General features: G+C 50.1%; 1 protein-coding gene across 10 annotated transcripts in view; it reads right to left on the reverse strand.

Moving 5' to 3' along the window:
• AOPEP (aminopeptidase O (putative)) overlaps positions 1-27655 on the reverse strand; it is a 321147-nt gene that overhangs the window by 47666 nt on the left and 245826 nt on the right. For 8 of the 10 annotated variants that reach the window (XR_014796325.1, XM_084898956.1, XM_084898955.1 and 5 more), the window contains exons 12-13: positions 24762-24824; positions 24387-24461 (exon numbers count right to left, since the gene is read on the reverse strand). Coding sequence is in view for 9 of the 10 variants with exons in the window: in XM_084898956.1 (XP_084755082.1) it covers positions 24387-24461; positions 24762-24824 (138 nt within the window). In the remaining variant the exon portion in view is untranslated. Of the gene's footprint in view, positions 1-12983; positions 13234-23378; positions 23658-24386; positions 24462-24761; positions 24825-27655 lie in introns of those variants that run through there. The other 2 variants (XM_084898957.1, XM_084898958.1) reach the window with 2 other exon arrangements.

Below are 27655 nucleotides of genomic sequence, written 5' to 3' on the forward strand. Positions count from 1 at the left end.
ACACAAATGCCTTTAGCCACTTAGAAAACTGATGAGCCAAACAAGGCCTCCCGGGTAGATATCCAAGTAGAGTTTAAGAGTAGCCATCTTTGCTCACTCCTCAGCCGTTTCTGCCCCATTCGTAATTCTCTAACCACAAGTGTGGTCTCCAAGGCTCTCATCTCGTGCTCTGTGTCAGAGAACGCAATCTGCATTTACCAGTTTTGTCCTTGGGCATCCTGACATTATGCCATCAAGCTGACCGTTTCTGCGAGGAAGGAGAAAATGGGGGAAATCGTGTTTTAATGGGCGTTGGGATCTATTTCCCTTTGCCAAGGATATCCAAAAGACAGTAAGAACGAAGTTGAAATGATCTCTGCCTGCATCTTGGCTTTGAGCGAAAAAGTGAAAAATCCGACCTTCACACACGAACCCCGTGAACAAAGCACCAGGAACGTCAGAGCTCGGACTCTCACGTCCAGCGGACGGCCAGGCCCACGCAGGGCATGTCCTCGGGCATCTTCAGACGCAGCTCTCACCTTCTGTGGCTTCGCTGCCGACAGGGAAACCGAGCACAATATACAAAACTGTCCAATGTCCACTGGGTTAAGCGAATAATGCAATTTGATATTATAAATTTCTATTTATAGTACACCCGTTGAAGCGCTCAATTTCTGACTATACAATATTTTTACTATTTCTGTATGTAGACTCATTATGTATTTCATACTCCATGACAGTTTCTGAAATGTCACAAAACAAAGACCAAAAAAAAAAAAAATAGTATTGTGATCTGCTAAATCTTGTCAAGGACTCAATGTAAACCTCATATTTCCAGGTGTCAAAAATTTTCCAACATGATCTTTTTGGTGAAAGGCATATTAAGTGGATTAAATTTATTACTACTTATAGTGTTATATAATTAACCTAATATTTCATTTTCAAGAGGGGGAAACGTGGAGTTATGGGACTGCACCTCTCATTCATCTGACTTAACAAGAACCGCTGGTGGAGGGAGAGGCTGGCACCCAGGGCAGCCCATTGGCCCTGCTGGTGTGCCACGCGAGCCCCTGTGGAAGGAAAGCGAGGCAGGAGGGCACCGGGGCGGGGAAGGAGGGGACTGGGCGAGGAGGCTCTGGAGAGGGAGGGAGACCCATGTAGGAGGCTGACGGGTCAGAGAAGAGAACGGAGAGACACGCCGGACACCAGGACAGCAGACAAGTCAGGGGACAGACTAGCAACAGAAAGGGGAACAAAGGTATCAAAAGGTGAGGTGAGGGGAAATGAGGACACACAAGCACCTCAATGAGCGGTAAGGACTGTGCCGAGATTAGCAGCCGGCAGGGAGCTATTCTTGGCTATCGGTGTTGGCTGCAGCTGCCGGCTCCTTCCCCAAACCATGTCAGGTGTGCCTCCAACTGCATTTTTTCCAGGTGAAACCTCCTTGTAAGTCACACAGGGGCCCTAAAACCAGCCGTTCTAAAAGGAGCTCGGGTGTTCCAGCCCTCGGCACGAAGGAGGAACAAGCCGCACATACCCCGGCCTCGGGGGCCTGGGGCCCGGGCAGCACAGGCCACAGGCACGGGCGGGAGCGGCCACACAGCCGGCCGGCCGTGACCCGGGCTGAGCCCACAGGCTCGCTCCCTGAGCGCCTGGGCCTGGCTCCTGTCACCAGCCGGCCTCGGTGCCCCTGGAACAGCGCAGACGGCGTGCTGGAGAACATCGTCTTCCAAAGGCCCCCACAGACGGAAGCAGCTGTGGCTTCACCCTGCGGCCTCTGCGTCAGTGCCAACACCTCTGCATGACACTTCCTTACCTGAGGACGTGCCTGAGAGGCCCGCCTGCTTCCCTCGGGCGGGAGCCGCTCTGGTCCTGAGGGGAGGGCCTTCTGAGGGCCACGTGAGGGCTGTCAGGCCTTGGGGTGGCGGCGGGGCCCAGGTGTGCCTGCACCTCCGGAGGGTGACCGGGAAGGAAGGCACACTGTGGACAGCTGGCCTCGGCTAGGCAGGGCCGAGGGTTTTCTCATACACGGGTGACAAAGCGTGGTCGCAGGCACCATGCTGCAGTGTGACAGCCTGGGCCACGCGTCTTTGGCTCAGGCCCCTCCATGTGACGGTTAACACAGCAGCAGGGGGGAACCACAGGCACAGAACGCTCAGGAGACCAAGGACCACTCGTGTCCCTGCGGCACTGAAAGGGGCGTCGTTAGGAAAAACACACGCACTGAGAGGAGTGGGGGCCGTAGACCATCACAGCCCCTCAGCTGTGGCACCCAGTCCACCAACTGGAACCGCTCCGGAGAGCCGGGCCAGACAGGACTGTCTGCAGCAGACGGCGCTCCCGGACCGACGGAGGCACATCTCCCCCGGGCCCCAGTGACACGGCCCCTCCACCTCGGGTCCGTCGAGAACAGGACAGAGGAGCACGGGACACTTCACCACTGCTTGGCTCCTCGTGGGACTGACACCCAGCAGCCCTCTGGGGCCCAGGCATGCAGTCTGACCTCCTGCTCCGGCGTCGGCTCAGAGCTGTGCTCCTGGCCTCTGGTGGACAGAGAGCTTTCAGGCAGGTGTGGGCTCCTGTCAGACACGGCCCGGAGGGACTCCGTTCCCTCCACACTGAGGAGGAGCCCTAAGGCATCCTGGGAGCACGTTCTGCTGCTGCAGGCTGGGAGAGAAGGGCACCCATGCTTTTTAAACTCAGAGCAGATATGTAAATACAGGTAAGTGCAGAGAAATCTGTTCATTACCAAAATAATTACTCCTCCTCACCCAAATCTGCACCTGAAACGTACTTTGTGTGCAGGGCGTGTGTGCCCGCCCACCCCAGGGTGAACTGGGCACTGCAAACGCCACACCTCCCACCAGCCTGCGACCAAGCCTCCCCCGCCAGGGTTTTCCACGCAGAGAGCAAGCAAGGTGGTCAGAAAAGCCAGCCAGGCCGACAATCACACAAAACACCAAAGGAGAGGCAGAGCGTCAGAATCACACCCCTTTCCGGTTTGATCACGCTCCTCTCAAGTCAAAGCACCTGCATTTTAATAAAACAAGAACACGGGAGACGGCTGTGTGGCTGCACGCTCCTTGGAAATAGGCTGGGAGTATCGCTTCCAGCAAAAGAGAAGGATATCCTCACAGAGGAGAGCAGGAGCCGCACAGGCAATGCTGAACCGCGGTCCGCGCTGCGGCTCCGCTCTTGATGTGAGGCGAGTGTGGTTCCGGGAGGCTCTGCTCCTGCACACGAGGGCCACACGCAGTCAGAGGCGGAGGGGGACAGGCGCACCTCGTGTGACGGACCTCACGGGTGTGTTTTTACAAACTGAGGGCATGACCCTCCGCCAACAAACAGACGGACCAGCCCTGAGGCGTGCCTGTCACCTACACGCTCTCGCCGCCCACGCCTACCACGGAGTCAGGACATCACACCGCAGTGTGCACTGCCGCATGCCCTCCGGGACACGGGGTGTTTCCAGAGGGCTCGGTGGAGGCACACCGGCTGCAGGCCAGGGCCACGGCCAGTGAAACGCTGAATGCAGCGCTCAGCGTCACTCAAGGACCTTTTTCTAAAAGGCACAGAACAGATGTTTCCAAAAAGGCAGAATTTCAGAATCACTGAATCCAATCAGCGTTAAGAAATTGAAAGCAGCCCAGATAAACCACCTTGGATTTCACCAGGAGACTCTCAGGGGCATATGTCAAGGCCTCGTGGAAACTCAGGTTTTCACATCCGCAGGGGACGTGCTCCTTACAAATGAGCAAACTAAATGCCCTCCAGCCTCCCGCCCGCAAAGTGGCTGACTTCCTGTCCTCCTCACTGTGCCTCAGGAGCTGCCGGGAGAGGCACTTCTAGCACCGAAATGTCTAAAATGTCAGCAACAAACTGCCAGAGCAGAGACTCCCTGGTGGGAAATCTCCCGCCTTCAGCCAGTGCGGAAGCTGAGGAGCCAGGAAGCGCCAGCTCTCCCACCCGGGAGGGACTGGCCGGCACCGGGGCCTGGCGCGGGGATGGTGGCGGGAGGGGAGCCAGGACTGGAGACGAGGCACCAACCCCTGAGAGCTCCAGCTCACTGCGCCTGCCGGGAGCACACGGGCTCTGCGGGGAGCACACGGGCTCTGCCGGAGCACACGGGCTCTGCCGGGAGCACACGGGCTCTGCCGGAGCACACGGGCTCTGCCGGGAGCACACGGGCTCTGCCGGAGCACACGGGCTCTGCCGGGAGCACACGGGCTCTGCCGGAGCACACGGGCTCTGCCGGAGCACACGGGCTCTGCCGGGAGCACACGGGCTCTACCGGAGCACACGGGCTCTGCCGGAGCACACGGGCTCTGCTGGGAGCACACGGGCTCTGCCGGAGCACACGGGCTCTGCCGGGAGCACACGGGCTCTGCCGGAGCACACGGGCTCTGCCGGAGCACACGGGCTCTGCCGGGAGCACACGGGCTCTGCCGGAGCACACGGGCTCTGCCGGGAGCACACGGGCTCTGCCGGGAGCACACGGGCTCTGCCGGGAGCACACGGGCTCTGCCGGAGCACACGGGCTCTGCCGGAGCACACGGACGGGGCAAAGACCGGGAACGGCCTCGTGAGGGGCTTCATGTCTGCGCCTCCTAACGCCCTCGGGAACATGGTGATGTCAGCAGGAGGCCGGCTTCATTCCAGGCTCCAGGCTCCCGGCTCTGCCCTGTCCTCTCCACCACCCTCTTCTCAGAAACAGGCTGTTCCGGAGAGGTGCTGTGAGCAGAGGATGCTGCGCCAGGCGGTGAGTTCAGAAGCTGAGCCGCAGAGCCATTAGAGAATCAATCACTGAACCGGAGCGCGATCAATGACAGACAGCTCCATTCCCAACAAGCCGGCCCCTTGCTCCCGCACCCTCTGAGAGCTGCCTCGGCTCCATCGCCTCCCCCGCCCCCCGCACTCACAGGAGCGCAGGAGCTCAGCAGCACGGACCAGAAGCCCGTGGTAGCCTGGAGCCCTGGCTCTCATGGCACCAGACATGACGGTTCACTTTTAAAACTGTACTGAGGTGGAATTCTTAGCTACCCTCACTCACAAAACACAAACAATGGGAGAGGGTTCCCAACACAACACCCCTCTCTCGCCCAGGGGGAGTGCCTGGAACGGACTCGGTGTTACAGGCCTGAGCGCCAGTGAGACGGGAGGGCGGGACCTGTGAGCACAGCTGCTGGCACACTCGGCGGCAGGTGTGTGTACCCTGCAGTCAGACCCCAAGGCTCCCCCACTGACGACAGGGCTTTCTGAAAGGGCAAACAGCTCTTGGGAAAATTCAACAAAGTACAATCTTCCCAGACTTACCAGGCAGTAGCGTTCCTAGAAAAGTTCAGTAAATATTAAAACTGTGCACATAAAAGTTAGGTTCTAAGCTCAAATATTTTTCACTTGTAACTCTGCAGCAGGCATCGGGCAGAGGGAGGTGGCACAGTCCTGGCCATGCGGGCAGTGATGTGTGGGCAGCCCACTGGAGGCCAGAGTGCCCCCAAGGCACCCCACAGCGGTGATTCTGCCCGTGAGAACCAGTCTTTTCCACCAAACCGCCCCCAGAACAAAGTGCCAACGGAGGCCAGAATCACTCATGCAAATGGTGCTGCTTAGAGTGTCCAGTCCGACAGCAGGCCACAGGAAACCTCCACTACGCCCCCCGCAGACGGTCCCTGGGTGCCCCTCTCACCCCCCTCTGGGTAGCCCGAGTGCCCCTGAAGAGTGTTCTTTCCCCCGGTCTCCGCTGCAGTGGACTGGGGACAAGCACACACTCAAGACCAGTGGCCTTCAGGGAGTGCTCACCCCCGAGGGGTCACCTCCCACACAGAGAAAGGGCTACTTTCACAGGCTGCTTGGTTACGACTGGTAATATGACTTACTTAGGAAAGTAAGTTTATTTGATAAACTCATTGCCAAAATAAAACGCACGTGCAAATCCTACAGTAAACAAAACGGAGGAACAACTTTGGTCAGTGGGTCCCGGCAGCTGCCCTCGGCCCCGGAGAGCCCCGGGCACATGTCTAAGGGGAGCCCTTACCCAGACCCTCTACCAGTTTAATTATGTAAAGCACCATAGAGCACGGTTCTACAGACATGTGTGCCTACTCTGAATTTAAACAATGTGCATAATCAGAAATATAAACTTACAACCTTTGGTGTGAATAACAGGGAAACTAAAAAAAAAAGGGTCCACAAAATAAAATAAAATTCCTTTTCAAACTAATTTAATGTTTCAAAATTGACATCTCTCTCCCACATACACGCCTTCCAAACTTCACATCAAGTTCACAAGAAAAACACAGCACTAAACTAGTGACCGCACGCCTGCGGCAGAACCAGAGAGGAGGCCGGGGCGGGCCAAGGACTGCACCCTTAGTTAAGGTGTTAGCAATGCTTGAAAAACTGCAAAAACCTTAAAGCGGTTCCTAGCTTTCTTTGGTTCATAGAAACCTCAGGAGTCAGAGGTTAAGAGTATTCCTTAAGTACGGCCGGTGGTCAGGGTGTGGAGAGCGGAAGCCTCACACAGCACTGGTGGGAATGTGACCTGGGGGAGCCATTCTGGAAAATGCAAACTTACTGTACGGCTCCCAGGTGCCTACCCGAGAGAAACGCAACATCTGTGCGTCTCCATAGCAGCGCTATCCATTCTGGCCCCAAACTGGAAGGCTCCCGGATGCCCACCAACAGGCGGACAGACAGACAGCATGTGGTAAATCCACACACCGGAACGCTACTCCGGAATAAAAGGAACAGGCTGCTGATGCTCAGTGGAAGGAGACAATCACAGAGGCCACATACATGATTCCTGTAGGAAATGCCCAGAAAAGGCAACTCTACGGAAACAGAGCGGGGACTGCTGTTGCCTGGGGCTGGGGAGGAGAGGAGTGGGTCATCAGTGGGATGATGCAGACGTTCTGAACCGGACTGTGATACATGCACAACCTGGAAAATTTACTCAAAACCAGGGAGTTACATACCCTTTTTTAGGGAATGTGAATTACAAGTCCAAACTGACACACACACACACACACACACACACACACACACGCACGCACACACACAGCCTGCAGCTGAATCCCTGGGCAGCTACAAAGTGTAACATCTGCGTTTTGGTTGTCCCTCTCACTTTCTTGACTCCAGAGTGGAAAAGATGACATCAGGCCATTAACATTATGAGAATGCAGAATTTTGCTATTCAATTTCCTCTTAAAGATAATAAAGGAGCGTGGGGGGAGGAAGGCGCTCTGGGGGTGCAAATAAATCTGCTCTTTCCTCATTACGGAGTTCAAACCGGGTCACAGCCCTATTAGCCGGTAACCATGAGAAGCTTACTTATTACTGCCTGCTGCCAGGGGCCGGCTGGGGCCTGGGAATGTGGAGCCCCCCACCCCATGAACACAGGACCTTTGTGATGGCAAACCCAGGCTGGCACAAGCCCAAGCATGATAACGGCGTTCCGAACAACCAGGAAATGAAAAACTCAGGAAATTCTAATACAAGTCACCCACCTCCCAAACCTCAAGGTTAGGTTTTGTTAAAATCAATATCAACTGCATAACTTTGCATAATGAAAAACCGCAATCGGGTAAACAGGCACACCGTGTGTGATGCCCTAAGATGATCTGTCTCGCCTTCCCCTCCAGTCCACACACGAATCAACTTTCACCCGGCACCTGCTGAGTACACACACTCAGTGGGACCGGGCCTGAGAGCCAGCGTGGCCGCTTGCTGTGCAGACTCATGACACACCCGTCCTGGGCGAGAAGAGGGATCGGATGGCGGCCGGCACGGCTGCTACCGAGAAAGACCGGGCTCTGGGGCCACGTCTGAATGCCGGCTGACAGCATTCAGGGAAGGCTACGGGGCAGGGCAGCAGGCACGGGAACAGCCCGGCTGGGAAACAGCACGCGGAAGAAATCAGAGCAAGGACAGGCCGGGCTCCGTGGTTTCCTGACGATCCCCAGCCCGGACAGCAGCACTGCCTGCCCCTACTCACAGGAAGTCCCAGCTGGAAGCCTCGGCCCACGTGCCACGTCTAGAAGACATGCATTTTAGAATTACTTTACACGTCTCTGTGCACAGTTTCTGAACAGGAAAAAAATTACAGTAAGTATGTAAGTGGTTAAGAGGGGCCAATCTGATAGAAACTGTATTTAATTCCTTGTAGCTGACGTTGGTAGGAGAAAAACTCATCTTATGAGAAATGAAATGCTATGGAAAGAGTCGAGGGCAGGAAAACAGAAATGCTATATTTATCTCCTGCTCTCCCCCCCTCCCCTCCCTTGAGCATTTCCTCTATTTTGAGATGGCAGCAATAAGATCGTTCCCCCTACCAATGCTCTCCCCCCTCGGAGACACACTGTCAGACGAGCAGGCCAACGGGCATGGTGAGCCCACGCCCCGGCCCCGAGGACAGAACCGCACGCCAGGGCAGGCGGCACTCACACCGCGTCAGACAACACACAGGGCCAACCACCGACTTGGCCGGTCCCCCCCCTGCTCATGGAGACGGAGGGAACCCCCTCGGAGGGAACGGGGGTGTCCAGCAGCCTCCTCCAGCCTGTCCCTGACTTACGTGAGCCTGCTGCTGAACTGCTGGTCTTTGTCAACAGTGGTAAGAATATTCCAGAACGCCAAGGACAAATGACATCGATCAGCAATGTTTTCTCATCACTCATTCCCCTAGGTCCCATCCTTTTATCATGCCTTCATCTCTACTTAAAATAAATTTCATAGGGGAAAAGTTGGGATCAGGTAGGTAAAAGTGACAATCCACATTTGACATGAAAATTAATCTACATAAAAAAAATCTTTCCCCATAAAATATTCAAGCACGCTCAATATCCATCTTAGAGGGCATGTGGTGCTTCAGTCCTTACAGTCAGGAAGCCAAAGACAAAACACTGGGTTTTGTCCAATGACCCTTTTAACTACTTGAAAATGATGTCTGATTATCAAATAATGCTATGGCTTATCTATAAAAACTTCTTTCTAAAAAATATTGATCCTGATTTATAGAAGCAAGGACATTCGGTGAGGCCTTTTAAAATCATGCTTAACACATTACTCATACTTGGAGACAAACACTGGGCCCTGTCTCCTGCGTCTAAGTGGGTTTCTATTAGTAAGCCAGTGCCTGGGGAGCATTACTGTGCCAAGCCAGGTCTGTAAGAATGGCAGTTATTGTAAGCTCAGACTCCATAGTCGCCGGGGGGGGAGTGCCTCAGCCCTCCTCGCTGAAAGCTGCCTGCAGCTCTGCCGCGCTCGGGGCACCGGCAAGCACTGCGTTTCTGGACGGCCAGGCCTGCTGCAAGCTGAGCTCCCGTTAGTGAAGCCCTGAACCCAAATCAATAAGACAGCTCTGATGACGTCAACGAAAACTCTTTGGAGGAGCCGAGTGGAAACTTTCAACAGAACCTGAAGTGGTATTTGCCGGGACAGAGTGGCCCACGCAGCAGATTCCCGTGTCAGCCTTGGGGACAGGTGCACCCCTCGGAGGGGCTGGGGCCTGCCAGACAGGTGATGGGGACACTTACACTGGCCCATGGAAGCCACACACCTCTTGGTCTATCCTCCTGGTTCTCAGGGCTTCTTTGTTCTTATAATATACCACAGATGACAGAGGATTTTACACCCTGAAAATGGTAGTGGAAAAGCCCACCACCACTGACAGCAGTAACTACTGTTAGTAATATCACTAACAATGTGCCGAAACCGGTTTGGCTCAATGGATAGAGCGTCGGCTTGGGGACTGAAGGGTCCCGGGTTCGATTCCGGTCAAGGGCATGTACCTTGGTTGCGGGCATGTCCCCAGTAGGGGGTGTGCAGGAGGCAGCTGATCGATGACTCTCATCGATGTTTCTAACTATCTCCCTTCCTCTCTGTACAAAATCAATACAATAAAATATATATATATATAAAAAATATTACTAACAATGTGAGCAATGAACCCATGGCAGCTTCTGCTAAATGCTTTACAGAAACGATTCTATAGATGAGGAAACCAAGGCTTCCATAGGCTTGTGGTCTGAGGTACAAAAGCTAGCAAGGTGTGAAGACCGGATTTCAGTCCATCCATCTGACTATCGATTTCATGTCCTGAAGGACTTGAGGGAGAGAAATGCACTTTACATGTTTCCAATTTAACTCTAAGAGCACCGATGACCCACAGGCATCAGCTGAGGCCATCTCCAAAATTCTATGGAGAGGGACATAAATGGAAACCACACATTTTGGGAAAAGGATAAAAAAAACCAGTATCCATCCCCAAGAGATTAACATTCCCTTGCTAAGCAAACTAGAATTGGAAAACTGCTGGAGAGGTGAATGGTCTTGACAGAGGAATGCCCTCTGAGCTCTTGTTACAATAGCTACTTTATTTTAATTATTTACCATAATGAACAGTCTTAAAAAATGAGGAAGTACTGCCCTGGCTGGGTGCCTCAGTTGGTTGGAGCAGCATCTTCTACATCAAAAGGCTGCGGGTTCGATTCCTCGTCAGGGCACATACTTAGGTTCCATGATCAATCTCCAGTTGGGGCACATATGGGAGGCAACCAATCAATGCTTCTCTCACACCGATATATCCATCTTCCTCGCGCGCCCCCCCCCCTTCCTTTCTCTCTAAAATCAATAAAAACATAACCCCAGGTAAGGGTTTAAAAATAGTAATAATAAAGTCTTTCCGAATATGCTGGACAGTGTTTCACAGGAAAAGGCCCCGCCAAGAAGACACAGCGACACTTCCCTGCACGTCACCCTCCTGCGAACGACCCTCCGGTGCTGGCGGCCGTCCGAGGAGCGGGACTCGCTGTGGAAGATGCCACGCGCCCTCTGCTCTCCACGGTGCGTGGTCCCAAACAGGCCTCACACCAAAAATTAAAGCCTGAGGAAGTGCGAATATACGTTCGGAATCTACAACCACCACCTGTGGTTATTTTGCTCTCTTTCCCTCCTCCTGTTTAAGAATTTGAACACAAGAGCAAGTAGCAACAAGTCAGAGTTCCTCTCTCCTATCATCTTGAACTCCATCAGGTTTATAGCAGTTCCCCAAAAGAGTGATTATGAAGTTCAGCAAAACTAAACAAATAACATATTTCTTGCCTTCTGTTCTTGAGCCTGGTTTGCTCCACCTACACTTTTTCCACTGAGCCTCTCCCAGGATGGCTCCTGATGACCATGACTTTGCATTTTGAACAGGGCGGTCTCTGAGCGTGAGTCAGAGTCAGAGGCCAGGGGTGCCAGCTCTGGAAATAGCGCCTTCAACTTCCCTCCAAGATGGGAGCCAGCGGGCCTGGGCCCAAACCTCCCCTGCTTAGAGGTCAGAGGCCCATGGGAGATACAGAGTGTGCGTGTGTGAGTGTGTGGAATGTGAGTGTGCGGAGTGTAAGTGTGTGTGTGTGTGTGTGTGTGAGAGGGAGAGAGAGTGTGTGTGTGTGTGTGTGTGTGTGTGTGATTGCACGCATGCCCGAGCTGCATGCACATGAGCACATCAGTAAGCTTTGCTGTGCTCTTGTCTGTGCTCTATGGTTGGGCAATGCTGCTGTTGACCACGTTACTGACTCCAACTCTAACAAAGACTCACAACATGCCAGGAGCAGCGCCGCAGGGTCCTCTGGGCCTTCTCTCCAACACCTTTCACTTTGTGGGGAGGGTGCCTTCTACACCCGAGCAGCTCACCGCCTGCCTTATTTGTTCACCTGCCCCTGTGGGCACTACTCTGCACCTGCCAGCTGTGTTGCAGAGAAAACACAAGCAGCTTTTCTCCTAAACAAAACACTGCATCCCTACTCACTCGGCCCCGCCTACAGTACAGGGCGCTCTGGAAAACTAGCCTTTCCTAATCCAAGTTCAGCATTACTTTCCTCCATCTGTTTTCTGGGACGAAGGAGGTACAATGTGGCCTGCAAGAAGGCAACCAAGTCAGTGAGGCTGCAGCCAAACTTCACATAACTCTAAATCTGCGACACATCAAGGTATGAAAATCATATTGTTACTGCATTTTAAAATAAAATGCCTAGTGATCTGGTCACATTCATGTTTGACTTAACGCAGTCTGTCCGGGTTTCTGGGCCACAAGGGAGGGACCTGTAGGGGCACCCCGAGTCTCCTAGACCAGCGGTCGCCAGCCTTTCAGACCTCCGTGGACCACCGGTTGGCAACCGCTGTCCTAGACCGTCTTTCCCTACTTCCCTGTGTCTGTGCCCATAAAACAACAAGCTTGGCATGGTTTCCCTCGCCAGGAACCAAAGGCTGCTCCTCCTCCACACCTTAGTTTGAGGAGCCGCCCAAGCAGACAGCAGAAAAGAGCAAAAATGGGACGCACCCGTTTCCAGTCCCAGGCCAGCCTTCTGGCCCGTGACCTAAACCCTCTCCAGCTGCCCCAGCCAGTGCGGCTCAATGGGTTGGAGTGCCGTCTGCTGCACCAAAACTTGTGGGTCCAATTCCCGACCCGGGTACATACTCATGGTGTGGGTCATGGCGTGTACAGGAGGCAAGCTAATGATTAAAATTTCTTCCTTACACTCTCCGTTCTTCTCTCTAAAATCAATAAACACATTCTTGGGTGAGGATTACAATAAAACACCTCTCAGGGCCCCCATGTTCTCACGTGCAGACAGGAGGAGCTAGAACCAGAGAAGCTGTAAGGCCTTCTCCACATCTGACAACTCCTGGCTGAGCACTGCACTCTGACGGGCTCCCAGCAGGCGCTGCCGTAAAACCTGAGTGCTCGCCTTTCCCCGGGACAGCCCCTCGCTCTGCTGGGCCAGGCACTCAGGTGCTGGGCTGCTCCGGCTTCGCAGCACCACCCACGCCTGGCACCCTCCTCCGGACCCTGGCTTGGGGCTTCTCCAGTTATCTCACACAGCCCTCACTGCCGGTGAGGTTATTTTCTGCAGTTACCTCAACTTTCAGTTCTTCCCGACGTCCGGTGCACCGGCAGGGCTCCAAGATGAGTTGTCCACCTTGGAAGCCAGGCCCGAGCCCCCGAGCCTGAGCCCGGCGGCTGAGGGGCAGAGGGTACCCTCTGGGGCAGGTGCACACAGGAAACTCCAGCGAGGATGAGAAGGGCGTGTGCTGCAAAGATCAAAAGAAAGCCACACCCAACGGGCTAGGGCCGCAGCGGACCCTGAGTCACAGGGAGCCGGAGGCTGAACAAAAGCAGGTTGTTGCGGCTCTGACGTGGGCTCAGTGGCTCATTTGGGAATGTGAGGTGAGGCATTCACATTTTCCACTTACGGGCCACTGCCTTCGGACCTGTGAATGGAGGACAAAAGCGTATGCACGTACCTGGACGCTTTCAGATCCTGGAAAGGAATAAAACCGTCCTGTACAAAAGGCCTGATTCATCACCCATGAGAATGGCTAAAATAAAGTCTGACAATACCACGTGCTGATGATGAGGCAGAGAAACTGGGAACCTTAAACGCTGCTCATAGGAATGTAAAATGGTGTGGACACTTTGGAAAAACAGTTTAGCAGTTTCTTAAAAAGTTAAGTATACACCAACAATATGGCCAGGCCACGCCCGCCCTAGGCATTTACCCGAGAGAAATGGGTCTACACAAAGATAGCTAAGCCACTATAAATAGCCAAAAACTACAAAAACAATCCAAACATCTGTCAACTAATAAATGGATAAACAAAATATACATCCACACAACATAACAAGTATATGATAAGAAGGAACACATTACTGACACATCAACATGGCTGAACCTCAAACAGCTATAATAAATGAAAAAAGCAGCTCTGCCCTGGCCTGGTGGTTCACCAAAAACCTTTGGGTTCGATTCTAAGTCGGGGCATGTATGGGAGGTAACTGATCAATGTTTCTCTCTCAGATCAATGTTTTTCTCTCACTTTATTCCTTCCTCTCTCTCTAAAATCAATTTAAAAACAACACATATCCTGGAGTGAGGATTAAAAGAAAAAGCCAGATCCAAAAGCTAAAGTTCTACATGATTCCATTTTTATGAAATGTCCAGAAAAGGCAAAACTATGAAGACAGAAAGCAGATTCGCAGTTGTTTGGGGTGAGGGACCAAGGGCAGACGTGACACCAACTGGACAAAGGGGGCTTTCTGGTGATGAAAATGTCTTCAGACTGGATTGTGGGGATAGCTCACAACTGGGTGAGTTTCTTAAATGTCAACCAACAGTATGCGAGTGAATTTCATGGCATTTAAAGTGTATATTACACAGAACTCAATAAAGTTGCTAAGAGAAAGAATCAGGAACACTCAGCACCCTTTACCTGTGAAAAATAACTGCTAAAGGCGGATCTCCAACAGTGAAAACGAAGGCTTGGGCGAGACAGCTGAGAAAAGATCAGACACCGGACTGCACATGGACATAGCCCACAGCACGTCCTGTCTTCCTGCGGACTGGGTGCTGCTGGTCTCTTCACTGTCTCGTGCCCTCCCAGGCACCAGGAGTTCCTTTCCGCAGACACCAAGTGAAAATTGCCACTCAAAATTAAAAGCATGAGCTTTACGGCTTTCAGTTATAAATGAGGCCACATAAAATGACTACCGTTGCCTGTTCTATGAAAACGCCAGAAAACTAAAAACATATATTTAAGACCATTTTTTTTCTCATTTTACATGGTTTCCCTGGCATTAATTATCATAAATCAGTTTATTTTCCTGCTTTCATATATATAAAATCTGAATCTTCACAGATGTAAGATTTAGGACTTAATGTTCTGGAAAACCAACATTTCTTGACTTATAGAAAGATACATAGAATGTTAAATGATTTGGATAGACTTTGGTACCATTTTTGTAACCCACCTGACAAGTCCATTTGCCCTGATCATCAGAGATACAAGGTGTATATACCTGTTTTTAAATACCTTTTAAAAAAATATTTTTTATTGATTTCAGAGAGGAAGGGAGAGGGAGAGAGAGATAGAAACATCAATGATGAGAGAGAACCATTGGTCAGCTGCCTCCTGCATGCCCCCTACTGGGGATCGAGCTTGCAACCCAGGCATGTGCCCTTTGACCAGAATCAAACCTGAGACCCTTCAGGCCGTAGGCTGATGCTCTATCCACTGAGCAAAACCAGCTAGCGCAGTACTTTTTTTTTTCTTTTTTTTAAGATGTCATGCTGTATCTGTGAAGCTGAAAATATGGAATTTAAAAAAATATATGTATATATGTTTATTGATTCCAGAGAGGAAGAGAGAGTGAGAGAGAGAAACATCAATAATGACAGAGAATCACTGATCGGCTGTCTCCTGAACTCGGGATCGAGCCCGCAACCTGGGCATGTGCACAATTGAACTGTGACCTCCTGGTTCAAAGGTTGATGCTCAATCACTGAGCCAAACCGGTTTCGGCTGTGGGATGCTTTTTGAACGACAGAACACAACATCCAAACATCACAAGGGAGAGCGGCTCTGGGAAGTCACCATCCTTAATCCTGCAAAATTCTCATCTTGCCTTGAAACCAAAAGTTCACAGTGAAGAAAAGAAGAAAGGCACCAAAACTTAATGGGAATGAAAGAAAAAATAAGGGAGTGAAACAGATTGGAAACTCTATGTCCCCGAGTTCAGAGGGAGCCTAAACATTTGCTGCAGCATGAGTTCCATATTAGTGAGGCAGAGAGAAATTCTAATTTCAGTTTCAGTTATGTTCTCAAGAAGTCAATCTGAATTTTACAAACAAAAGTCATGGCACCTCATTCTACAAAGTAATAAAAGTTAAATGAAGGAAAACAGCATCCGTCCTGGATCTGCCCGGACGAGGCCGTGGGCAGTGCCGACAGCGTGAGCGGGCGCCTGTCCTTGGAGACACGCCCGCTGCACGTCTGCACAGGGTTGGTTCCGTTCTGTCTTCTGCTCCTCACAGTTTTCTACTTCTCAACTGTAAACCCTTTGAGGACCATTTCCCATTCATCTTCGCTCCTCACTGAAGGTTTTGTATGTTGTGAATGTGCAAGGCAGTTAGTAAATACATTGTTTAAATAAATACAGAATTTAATAAAGAATGCGTTATGTACAGAATTATAGGCAGTATTAAATTTCTGGCCTTGGCTTTCCAAATTATCGTGACTCATAAGTGTCAGCAGAATTTCTATGATGGGTTCCAGCTTTACTCGCAAAACGTGGACGGATTTATTTTTAAAAATCACAGATTCAAATAAAGACACTAGCACTATTTATATATCTATCAATCAACCCCCTATCTGTGCTTACAAATCAGGTAAAAGCATTAAAATGGACTCAGTTGATTCAATTACCCAATTTCCCACCATAACTTCCAGCCTGCATACTTAAAGGGCTGCTTTATCAAAACAAGGCCCAGGCATGGAAACTCTAGGCCAGGGCAGCCCCAGGTGGCAGGCATCATATGCCCATGACCGCGGCCTGCGCTGCCCTGGTTTGGATTTATTCGTCACATGTGCTTTGTGAATGATCTGTGATGTGTTGTGTGTTTCATCTTCACGGCCAGAAATGACGTCTCCTGCTTCTCTGGCATTTTCCAGCGGCTTTCTACATCAACTTTGTATACAACCAACCCAGGAAAACACGTTGGCTGATTAGACCGACTTGGGTTCCCAGCTTTCCTCGTTATTTGAAAAGTAAGAGTCCTTTAACTGTTTCCTGTGTATTATTTCTACGTGCATATAAAGTATGACCATGTAACTAACACACGATGGGAAACTAACATACGACAGGCAGGAGAGTGAGGAGAACGGGAGGGAGACGGCGTTCCATGGATGAGACGCTCTGCAAGCACCACTGCTTTTGGCCAGCAGCTCCTACGAGGGCGCGGGCAGCCTGTTCACCGCAGGGAGCCAGGTACAGATTTATTCATTATTTATTGCCAGCCTATGGTTTCTCACAGACATAAAGCCAGCTCAAGTCTGAAGGCCCATAAACTTTAACGTGCCTAACAACAAGAAAACAAAATGCATTAAAACCGCTTGTAGGTTATCATTATTCTCATTATATAAATAAGGAAAATAAAGCTCAGAAGTCAAGTTGACAACTAGGAAAACTGACCTACAATGAGGCCTATTAGAGAAAAAAACCTGGAATTTAAGGGAAAAGATCTGGGCATCCAGGAGAAAAGAGCAGGTCGCTGTGAGGGAGATAAATGAGACCAACATCAGACTTTACTCAAGATAATGGATGGACATATTAAAGATGCTTAAAAAAGGAGCCGTGAGCCAAGAATCCGGCTCGCCGAGCTGGCCTCCCTGTGAAGAGCACCCACCTGTGAAGCACAAGCTCAGGAAGCAGCCCCCAGCTGCTCCGCGGACGCCACTCCCAGACGCCCCTCCGGAACCAGCGTCACACCACAGTGGAGGGCAACCACGGTGGCCGATGAGCATTAAAGAGAGATTTACTTGCAGAATTAAAATGATTTCATGAAAGATTCGGTATAGCACACAGGGTCTAGCTGTTCTGACATCGTAAATGCAGTGCAGCTAACACACAAAACCGGGGAGGGGAATAGGAGGGATACATGAGAAACACAAAAAAATTTGCTGGTTGTGTTAGAAGTGTTTATCTGGAAGTAAAAAGACAATATTTCAGGTCACATAATACCAGTTAAAGAGGTAAAGGGCAAGGGAATCATTTCATTATTTCTCACAGCAAGAAACCAAAACAAAGAGGGGTGGAGGAGTGGACGAGAGAGCAAAGCTATGCTACGTCCAAATAACCACTGGAACAAAAACACCAGCCTTCCTAAGAAACAAACAAACAAAAAAAAATGGGGAAGAAAAAAAAAGAGATAGCATAAAACTCTAGGAAAGAATCAAGGCCAAACATTAATGTCGTAATTAATGTAAATTGGCTGAACTGGGCTATTAAACAACAGGATCTTCAGATGAAAGCAAAAGTCAAGTGGGAACTGGAGGAGCGCAGAGCACGCAGCGGCCCCGGCTGAGCCGCTCGCAGAAGCGGGAAAGCTGCCCCGCACTCTCAGGGAGGCCCGGCTGGCGGGGACGGCATAACGAAGGAAAAACCCGAACGGCGGAATCTTTCAATGCGGCAGCCACGTGGGACTCTATAAGACAAATGACACTTTGGGGGTCACTCATCTAATTCACTCAACAAGCATTTATCAGGGCCGCAGACCCCAGGCCTCAGCCTCACTGCTCCTGTGCGGAGACCTGGACACAGCAGAGGAACACGTGTTGCTGGACGGAAAGATAGTGGTCGTGTCGGTCTCCTGAAACAGAAGATTAATGGAAACCATGGCAGGCCCGACGGTACCCCCACACCCGTAGGTGCCGGTGAAACAATGCATCTTATTAGTGCCATACGACACCAGGCACAAAACCGCAGCTCATTAACATGCCTGCGATGAGAATGATTGCCAAGCAAAGCCTTTTGTCATAGGGACGTAACTAATGCTTCCTGTAAAAGTAACTAAAAAGTCAAGTTTTTTTCTCTGCCTGCCTCCCTTTTCCATCCAAACCCGTGCTTTATATTAAAATGCCTTTCATCTTCCGTGGCATGGAAGAGTTGATGGCTGCTGGCATCAACTCTGCTAAAATCAACAATAGTGTAATTACCTACACACTTTCAAGTGCTTTCAAAACACACTGCCGGCTGGGATTTTCCTAATTTAGAAATGTGTGCTTTATGCTGGTGGTCTAGGGCTGAGCCGGGTAAGGAAGAATTTTTACATCTTGCCTAAAGCATTCTTTTCCACAGCCATTACCTGATTTGCTTGTACCTCACCCACTTTCATAAAGCGTTTGGCTCAGTCTACAACACCTCACATCACACTACTGGTTTGTGACACGATTTTAATGTACAATTTTACATGAGCTGATACGCGGAAAGCTCTTAGCAGCACAGTGCTTGACACATGACAAGAGTCAGTTATTATTATATGAACAGTTCTCTTTAAAGTATGTAAATGAGGGTAAGTGGATGACTATATATGTGTGAGGTAAGTGGATGACTATTCTTTCATTTTCCCCATTATGCAAGTTGAAAAATGGGAAGGAGTTTTAGTACATTCAGATTTCTCAGAGTATTTTTTTAAACTGCAGATTCTAAAAAAAAAAAAAAAAAAGAAGTAAATCAACAGATGAAAATTTAATGGTATAAAATAATACAGATCAGACTTCCTTCCTGAGGATACCAAAAATACATTTTATCAGCAATTCTCCCTTGGTCCAGCTTTAAAAAAAGGGCGGAGGGAAGAAAAAAAAATCCAAGCTCTTGTGAAACCAGATCCAACTTGAGACCTCGGTATGGAGTTTATAAATTATGTATCTGTTAGGGATTTACAAGGAAAGAAAAAAACAAAAAACGGAGAATCACTCACAAGATCAAGTTCCAAATATTTCGATAAAATAACAAACTGCATATTAACAACACTATAATCACTCCTTTTGTTTGGTTTCTCTGCGATGACTTTTAATAAATTACTCTGCCTCCCCCATCACTCAAGTAAGCTGTCATCCGAAGGCACAATCAGTACAACACAGGACACAAAGCCACTCTCAGGCAGGGAGGGCCCGGGGAGGGCGGCTGGTGCCTGGAGAGCTGGGACTCGGTGGAATCCATAAAGCTCTTGTATGGAGATCAAGTATCAATGACGCTATTGTGAGATTACAGCCACACACGGAGGCTCGCTATGAATCCTCACAGGGCAAGGGCCCCGTGGAGAAGAGGCCAGGGCACCTACTCCTGGGAAAGGCTGCCTGGGCGGGAAGAGGGCTGCCCGTGCCCGCCCTCCTGCTAGCCGAAGCGGAGGGACCCTCGGTTCCCGCTCCCCAAAGCCACCCGTGCCGCCGGGCCAGGCTCTGCAGCCTGTCCACTCAGGAGTCAAGCCTGCACGGCTGCCGTCTGCTATTATGGATCCAAGAAAAAGCCTGATAACTTGTATTAGTCTTAAATATCGTTTTCCAGAAGTCACAAACCAAACATAAAACACACCTCTGCCACAAAAGGCAAACAGTAGTAAAGCACGCGGTTAAAAAATTTTGCACCTACCTTTATAGAGTATTTGAATATTAGAATTATAATAAAGGCATTCTCTTAGAACGTATAAAAAGTTTCTAGAAGCAATAACTGTGGTAAAATAGCATAAACCAAGTTAGGTTTTAAATATAATTTTAAAAACCTTCTATGAATTATTATTACTCATATGAAGATGATCACTGATTACAGTTCAGAATCAAGTGTGTGAAAAGAACAAATGAAATGAAAGCTGAGTGACAAAGCTCCAGAATTTAGGAAGGATATTACCACAAAGAAACCAGTCTGGCATTTTTTTTTTCCCTCAAAGACTCAGAAAATAGAATTTATCATTGGGCTCCAACTAAAATGGCCACTAGATACTACAAAGTCCACTCTTGCACAACCCTCTTTCTAGATGTTTATGTTTCACTTGATACATCAAGGAAAATGTCACCAAGTTTTAAGCAATTTTCTGCTCAAGAGATGCTGGCACGAGAGAAGAATTAAGGTGACCTCACAGGTGCTCTCCCTGAAGCCGCTCGCACCCAGCAATCTTTACGGCCAATCGCACAGAGGCCGACTCCTCACCCTCCCAAGATCACTTGCTTCCAAACACACACACACACACACACACACACACACACACAGGACGCCTGCTAATAACGGACAACCTCAATATTGTCCAATTGTCAATGTTTTAAGAGTATGTCTATGATGGATTCTGGCATCACCATAAATTCTTACTGATAACCAGAAATCAGTATTTCAAAGTTTATTCCCCACATATTATCAGAGATGCATAAAGTAGGAAGGGTTGTTTCTTTTAAAGCTGAACACTGAAATTTTCTTCTTTTAAGGGAAGGAAATATATGCCATTTGTATATTTTCCTCAAATATTTCACAAAATATTATTCGAGTTATCCCTAATCTTTAGAATACTTACCAAGGAATTATTCAAAACCTGGCTATTTTACATGAATATATTTATTAAAAGAATATTATACTATTCCTTAATCTTTCAATGTGATGGGTAATTTGTATTATCTTTGACTCAGTTAAAAGTGCTGAGTCGGAGATAATCGGAAAAAGACACATGGGTTCTTCTTCGGAAACCAACAGCCATTTGGTAAAATCCATCCACAGAGTTTAACTCCCGGCGGCAGTGCCCACTGTCTCAGCGGCCCTCACAGCACAGGCTGAGCCATTCACTCGGCCCAATTGTTCTCTGTGCAGTTGTTCATGCTCCCTTGCCTTTCTGCTACACAAACTGTTCAAAGTAAGTAAAAGGAACTCAAAATAATGGAAAAAGAATAATATCAGAATGTAAGGAGAACGCACCGAAAGCAGAAGCAAAACAGATGACTTTTGTCATTTAAAATGAAGAAAGCAAAACACAGTATAAAGGAATTTAGTTATACCCAGGGGAAGCACCAGAATGTGATGAAGTAAAATGGAAACAAATGTCAAAGAAGCCAGAAGACGGGCAAAGGAGAGGAATACCTTCGGGAAGATGGGAGTCTGTGGGACAGCATCGAGGCAGGGGCGTCGGGGCGTGGGGGAGGGTGGGAATGGCACCCACAGCGAGCAGACCAGGGAAATCCAGAGCGCATTTCACGTCGCTTCTCTGGGTGATACCTCCCGTCCACCCCGTTTACTTTATTTCATTATTCGTTATCTTAACCCACAGCTGAGCACAGGGTAAGTTTATTTTGCTTCCCCTTCAGAGCTCACTGAGAAAATCAGCTCGTACAGTATTTCAAGTGACTTCAGGCTGTGCCTTCACTTGGCGCCTTTCCTTAAGGGGGAATACCAGTGACTCCTGTGGGGTTACAAGCCTCACACGGGATGGGCCGCCCCCTGCCAGCTCCAGACCCTGGCCTTGCCCACTGCTGCTCTCCTCCCTCTCCCAGGACAGAGACTGCTTCCCACAAAGCAGAGCTGAACACACGGACTAGTTAACCAAGTTCACTCAGCTGAGCTGAGCCCTGTGTGAGGCCTGAAGACGCAGCCAGAGACGGGATGGGCGTGGGAGGGGCACCGGGTAGATACAGGGCAGGGAAACAAAGCAGGCAAGTAAGGAAAACAGCTAGATCTAAAATGTACGCCTCCCGGAAACACTCAAACCCAGGCTCTTACCTTACAGCAATGTACAGCGAACACCACAGAAAAGGTCATAGTTTTCATGTTGTAGCAAAATGCAGTGGATGCAAAAAAAAAAACCCAGAAACTAACGTATTTCACTTGTGGCACGGCAGACATTTTTAAAAAACTTACTACACGCAACAGTAATTTTACCTAGATTCCCACTAATAACAGGTTCAAACCCTAGCGAAAGATTACCACATGCCCGGGGTTTGAACACTCATTGCACACAGAATTCCATCCGCATTTTGGAATGGACGCTGGGGCGATCGGGGGACACCTCGGCAGGACACCTCTGTGCCTCCTGGAGCTTGGTCTGCCGCCCTGGGCTGTGCTGGCGGCACTGCCTTTCACCTTGCCCTTGAAAACGCTGCATGCTTGGCCTCAGCAAGCTGCAAGCCTTCTCCTGGGCACGGAGAGGCAGACAGCGGGCGAGGGGCTCAGCTGCTGCACAGAGTCAGGAGGGAAGCCTCGAGACACCTAAAAAATTACTTTCTGACACAACTTTGAAAGTTCCCCCTTTTGCCACGTCTACCTCCAACGCTAGTTGAAGCTTTAGTCCAGGGGTCTTCAAACTACGGCCCGCGGGCCACATGCGGCCCACAGAGGAGTCTGATCCGGCCCGCCAGGTTTTTTGGGCAGTGAGCGCAGCCGAGGTGTTACAGTAGGAATTAGTAGTTCATATAGTCCGGCCCTCCAGCTCTCTGAGGGACCGTGATCTGGCCCCCACTTTAAAAAGTTTGAGGACCCCTGCAAGTTTAGTCCTTGAAAGGCAGTTCAGCATGTTGCCCCCAACCTACTTCATTTTCATACCCTCTGTGAGAGTGCTCCCGCGTTTCCTAAGAGGAGGGATGTGTGCATTCTCCCGGAGGCTCCGGCACAGGCTCCTCTCCCAGAGAATGCTCAGGGAAGAACTCTTTTCCTGGGAAGGAGATTCCTGTCTCCCCACCACGGCCCTGGCTCCTTCTCAGATCACGGATGTCACAGACATGGTTACCTCGAGGTCAGGTTTTGGTAGTGACAGATAATGGCTTCCCCTTCTTGATGCATGATACATAATGTGTTTGGGCAATCTTGTTTTTGGATTAGAAAATAATAACTAGGAAATATTGTTTGGCTGTACGATGTAAGCCGTAATTCTTTTTCCTCCTTTGGACATTTTATGATCTCCTTCATCAACTCACAAACATTTTTAAAAACACCTAGACCATGGAAGTTAAACACACACCACCTACCACAACATGCTGAGATATGATCAGAAAACTCAAGTCTTCAAAAGGACGACTTCTGCTACTACTGTTTCGAGGAAGGGACATCTATGGCCCTTTTTTATTTAGAAAGGGAAGAGCTGGGCATCCCTTTCCACCTGCTGAACGTCTAGCTACAGACAGCTCTCCTCCTTTTCCAGTTCTCCGAGGAGCGCCCTCGCTATCCTTAAACGCACTCCGGACCTTCGGAATCACCTTCATCCTGATGCGCGTTGTGCACACTCTCGGACGGACGCTGCAATGCCCATACTAAGGCAACACATCACAGAAGTTGGCAGCAACGCTATCAGCAAGAATTTGGCTTCAGAATCAGGAGTGATTCATCATACATTCTAGCAGCAGAAAAACAACACACCGCTATTTTAATCCCCTGGTGTTATCAAGAACCAAAAAACAGTACATCGAATAATTTTACAAAGCAACAGAAGTCCTGTCTGCTGTAACATTATTCATTTTTGAAGGGTTTTCAATAAAAGACACTTAGAAAATAACAGACTACTTACCTTATTTCACAATATTTATTACAATAACAAGTCACGCTTTTACTTAATACAACTTTAGGAGATAATGGGGAGTCAACTTTTGGAGATAATGGGGAGTTACTTTGTTGTTCTGCAAAGTAACACTGAAATTCTAAATTAAGAAAAACAAATGTCTTGTTTGCTTTACAAAAGTAATCCACTTTTTTTCAGCTTCTCCTTCCATACCTGAGATGACTCCAACACCTAAACGGAGGGAGCGTGCCAGTGTATCTATCACAACCAGACAGAGAAACCCGACACCGGGGTGATTTACTGGGAAGATTCCACCAAAAATACCACCGGTCCCTGTGGTACGGGACCCACTATGTCCCATTGCTCAGCTTGATGCTGAAACAAAACTCCATCCCGGTCACTCTTACCTCTGGAGAACACAGGATGTTGGTAATCATTAGGATCGCCAGCCAATATTCTCACTGAGCTGTCCGTGAATTAAATTTAAACTGTGTGCCAAGTCCTCACTCAGGGCAGTCGGGAGGTTTACCACTAAGCCCACTCTGCGAGCTCTTCGGGGACCCCTACCTTTTCAAACACTTCTCCGCTCCCTCTTCGGTTCCGTTTTCGGGGTCTTCGGTTCACTCGAGTCCATTTCGCGACCTGAAGTTCAAACACCGCGGAGCGTTGGAACCCGGCCCCGGCCCGGCGCCGCCCCGCGCGGGGGAAAGGCTCCGGCGCCGGCTGCTCGGCTCTCGGCCCCGCGCGGGGCCTCGGGGCGGGGGCGGCGCGGCCCTGACCTTCGCGGCCGCCTCCTCCCCGCCTCCCGGCTCGGGCCCGGGGCCACCCCCGCGCCGGCGCCCCCCGACACGGGGCCGGCTTCCCCCGGGGCTCCGCGGAGGGGATGCGGCGGGACCGCCGGCCCCGGAGGGAGGGTGCGGGGACCGCGCCGCCCGCACTCACCTCGGCGCCCACCTGCCGCGCGAGCCCGCTCTCCGCCCCGGCCTGGCGCTCCGTCTGCAGAGGCTGCGGGGAAGGGACAGCCAAGTTTACCCGGAGCCGCCCGCCTCCTCCCGCCGCGTGCCCTCCGCCGCGGCGCTGGCCGGACCTCGCCCGCCGCGGGGGAGCGGGGAGCGGGGCGTCGGCGCCCGGCCGCCCGCGGAGAGCACGGCGCGGGCCGCACACCTCCGGCGCGGGGCGGCCGCGGCGGCGCGGGGCCGGGCGGCGGGCGGCGGGCGGCGCTGGCGGGGCGGGGCCTGCCTTAAAGGTATAGGCGCCGAGCCCGCTCCCGCAGGTGCCCCCGCCCGCGGCCGCCCGCGATGTTATTGTTCTCCGCGAGCGCCGTCCGTCCCGGGTCCGGCCTGGCCCGCGCCGCGCCTCCCCGGGCAGAGCGCTCGGGTGCGCACGCCTCACCTTCCCGGCCCGCTGCCGCGGCTCTGCTACCCACTGGGCGCTGCCACCCGCGGGCACTGCCACCCATGGGCGCTGTCACCGCGGGGACGTCTGGGCCGCCCTGGAGCGGAAGCGCCGCCCGCGCACTGGGCGCCCGCACCCCACGGCCAGTCTGCGCTCCTCTGGCCAGAGACCCGGTGCCCAGACGGCCTCGGCCGGGAAGGAACTTTCCTGAGGGAGTTTTCTCCAGAAACGCATTTACACGCCATGAAGGAGGCGTTTTCCTATGGCTCTCGGGCCCGGGGCGGCGGCAGGTGACCTCCCCGGGGCAGGAGAGGAGCCCTGCTCGCCCGCGCACACTCCCCGCACCACGCGCACTGCCCATGAACCCGAGCATTTCGGGAGAGCTTGAGGTGGACTGTCTGCCTTCATCGTTTGAGGAAAGGTTTTCATTTCGTTTATAAAAATGTGTGATGTCCCAAGTTTTTCCCGCCGCCGACCCCAGAAAGGCTTGTCACATCCCAATCAGAAATGGGCTGAACCGGGCCGGGGCGCGCCTTCGCTGAGCCTGACCAGCACTGGGACTTTATCGCAGTTCTTTAAAGAAAATCTGCCTTGCCCTCTCTTTATTGCTACTCCATCCTTCTTTCAAGATCAAAAGCTTCAGATCAAAGCCAAGATCAAACTCACTACTTTAAATAGAAGGAACTTTGTCACGGACTCTTTTACACAAAGAGGAGCTTCTTAATGGAGACATCACAGTGGAAAACTTTATGTTGCCTCTTCATCCCACAGTCACAATTGAACGACCTAAAATTACATTGATGGTGCACTTCTATTATACTTCCTAAAATAAACAACAGGTCTGGTCAAATGGGGGATTCTTGACTTGGTGTTTCCAGGAATACTGAAAACAAAAACTATAAGATTTATACTTAGACATAGTGACCGTTTTGTATCCGTATTAGCTAAGTGCTATGAAATGCATGCTAATTTGCTAAAGATTTTTTTCAGATATCAAATGTGCTTTTATATAATGTATAAACAGCACATTCAAATGTTCTGTAAAATAAATGCATAAAAAATAGTTAATGTCTTGCAACTCTCAAGTGCACATTTCAGTAGGCAGGTAAAACTGACAAATGATGAAGCAGATTATGTAATTACAGAGCTACTTAATTTTACATGGAAATAAAACGTTTGACTATTTAAGCTTCCATGCTACCAATAACAGCTCCAGAATCTATAGAAATCTATTACAGGCTGACATGGACCGTGTAGTTGTTTTCCTTGGGAACTCACCATCCCTAAGAACAGTTCACTATTGATGGACTAAAACAGTGCCCCACCTTAATGGACCTTTCTTAACTGTTGATTTATCAACAATATGAAACAAGTAGTCTTTGAAGAAACAAAATCAAAATAACTGCCAACAATCCAGTAGCAGAAATAAAGATAACTATTGCAAATTAAATCTTATACAGCCTTCTACGAAAATCTGCTGTTACGCCTGGGTAGTTAATACTTAAAAGCTTTTCCCCCCTTGTAATTCTCATCTGGTTGTACTCTCAATCTCTGTCTCTCTCTTGATCTCTTTCTCTCTCTATTTCTCTCCTCTCCCCGCACTTCCCCTCACACACACACACCCACACACACACACACACACACACACACACACACAATCGTTTCTCACGCTATGAATTCCATTGAGCCACTGGAAAGACCTTAGGAACTGAGACCTAGGAACCCCATCTTGCTGCCACTGATGGTCTCCTTTCTTCCTAACTTCCAGCAACTGAACCTGAAGGTTTCCAGCAAAAGCTGAGCCAAGGAAACATCCTACTGTCACTCCCTTCTAATTGCCTCCTAATGTGCTTCCTTTGTGCTCTTGCCTCCCCACCCGACCCACTCCCACAGTGCATCCTCCACGGAGAAGCGTGAATGAGGTCTACAAAGGTAGTTCAAATGATCACTGTGCGCTACTGGAAAGGCTTCCTTCTCTGCCTGGCCAGGCCCTACTTGTTCTCTAGTTCTGGTCTTAAATAACTCTTCTCCAGACAGGCCCTTCCTCATTCCCGATCCAAATTATGTCACCCCACTATTCTTCCTAATAGCATCCTGTTTGTTTCCTATAAAGTGCTTATCTTTTATAGCTATTTACAATATTTTATTTTTATTAAGACTTTATTTTTTAGAGTAGTTAGAAAAATTTACACAGAAGGCACAGAGTTCCCATATACCAACATAATAGTTTCCTTTTTTATTATTTAAAAAAAAAAACATTCTTATTGAGTTCAGAGAGGAAAGGAGAGGGAGGGAGAGATGAAACATCAATGATGAGGGAGAATCATTGATCAGTTGCCTCCTGTACATCCCCTACTGGGGATCGAGCATACAACCCCAGCATGTGTCCTTGACAGGAAACGAACCTTGAGTCCGCAGGTGACACTATCCACTGAGCTGAG

The sequence above is a fragment of the Pipistrellus hanaki genome (genome assembly GCF_964339955.1).
Source record: "Pipistrellus hanaki genome assembly, chromosome: 11".
Lineage (NCBI taxonomy): Eukaryota > Metazoa > Chordata > Mammalia > Chiroptera > Vespertilionidae > Pipistrellus > Pipistrellus hanaki.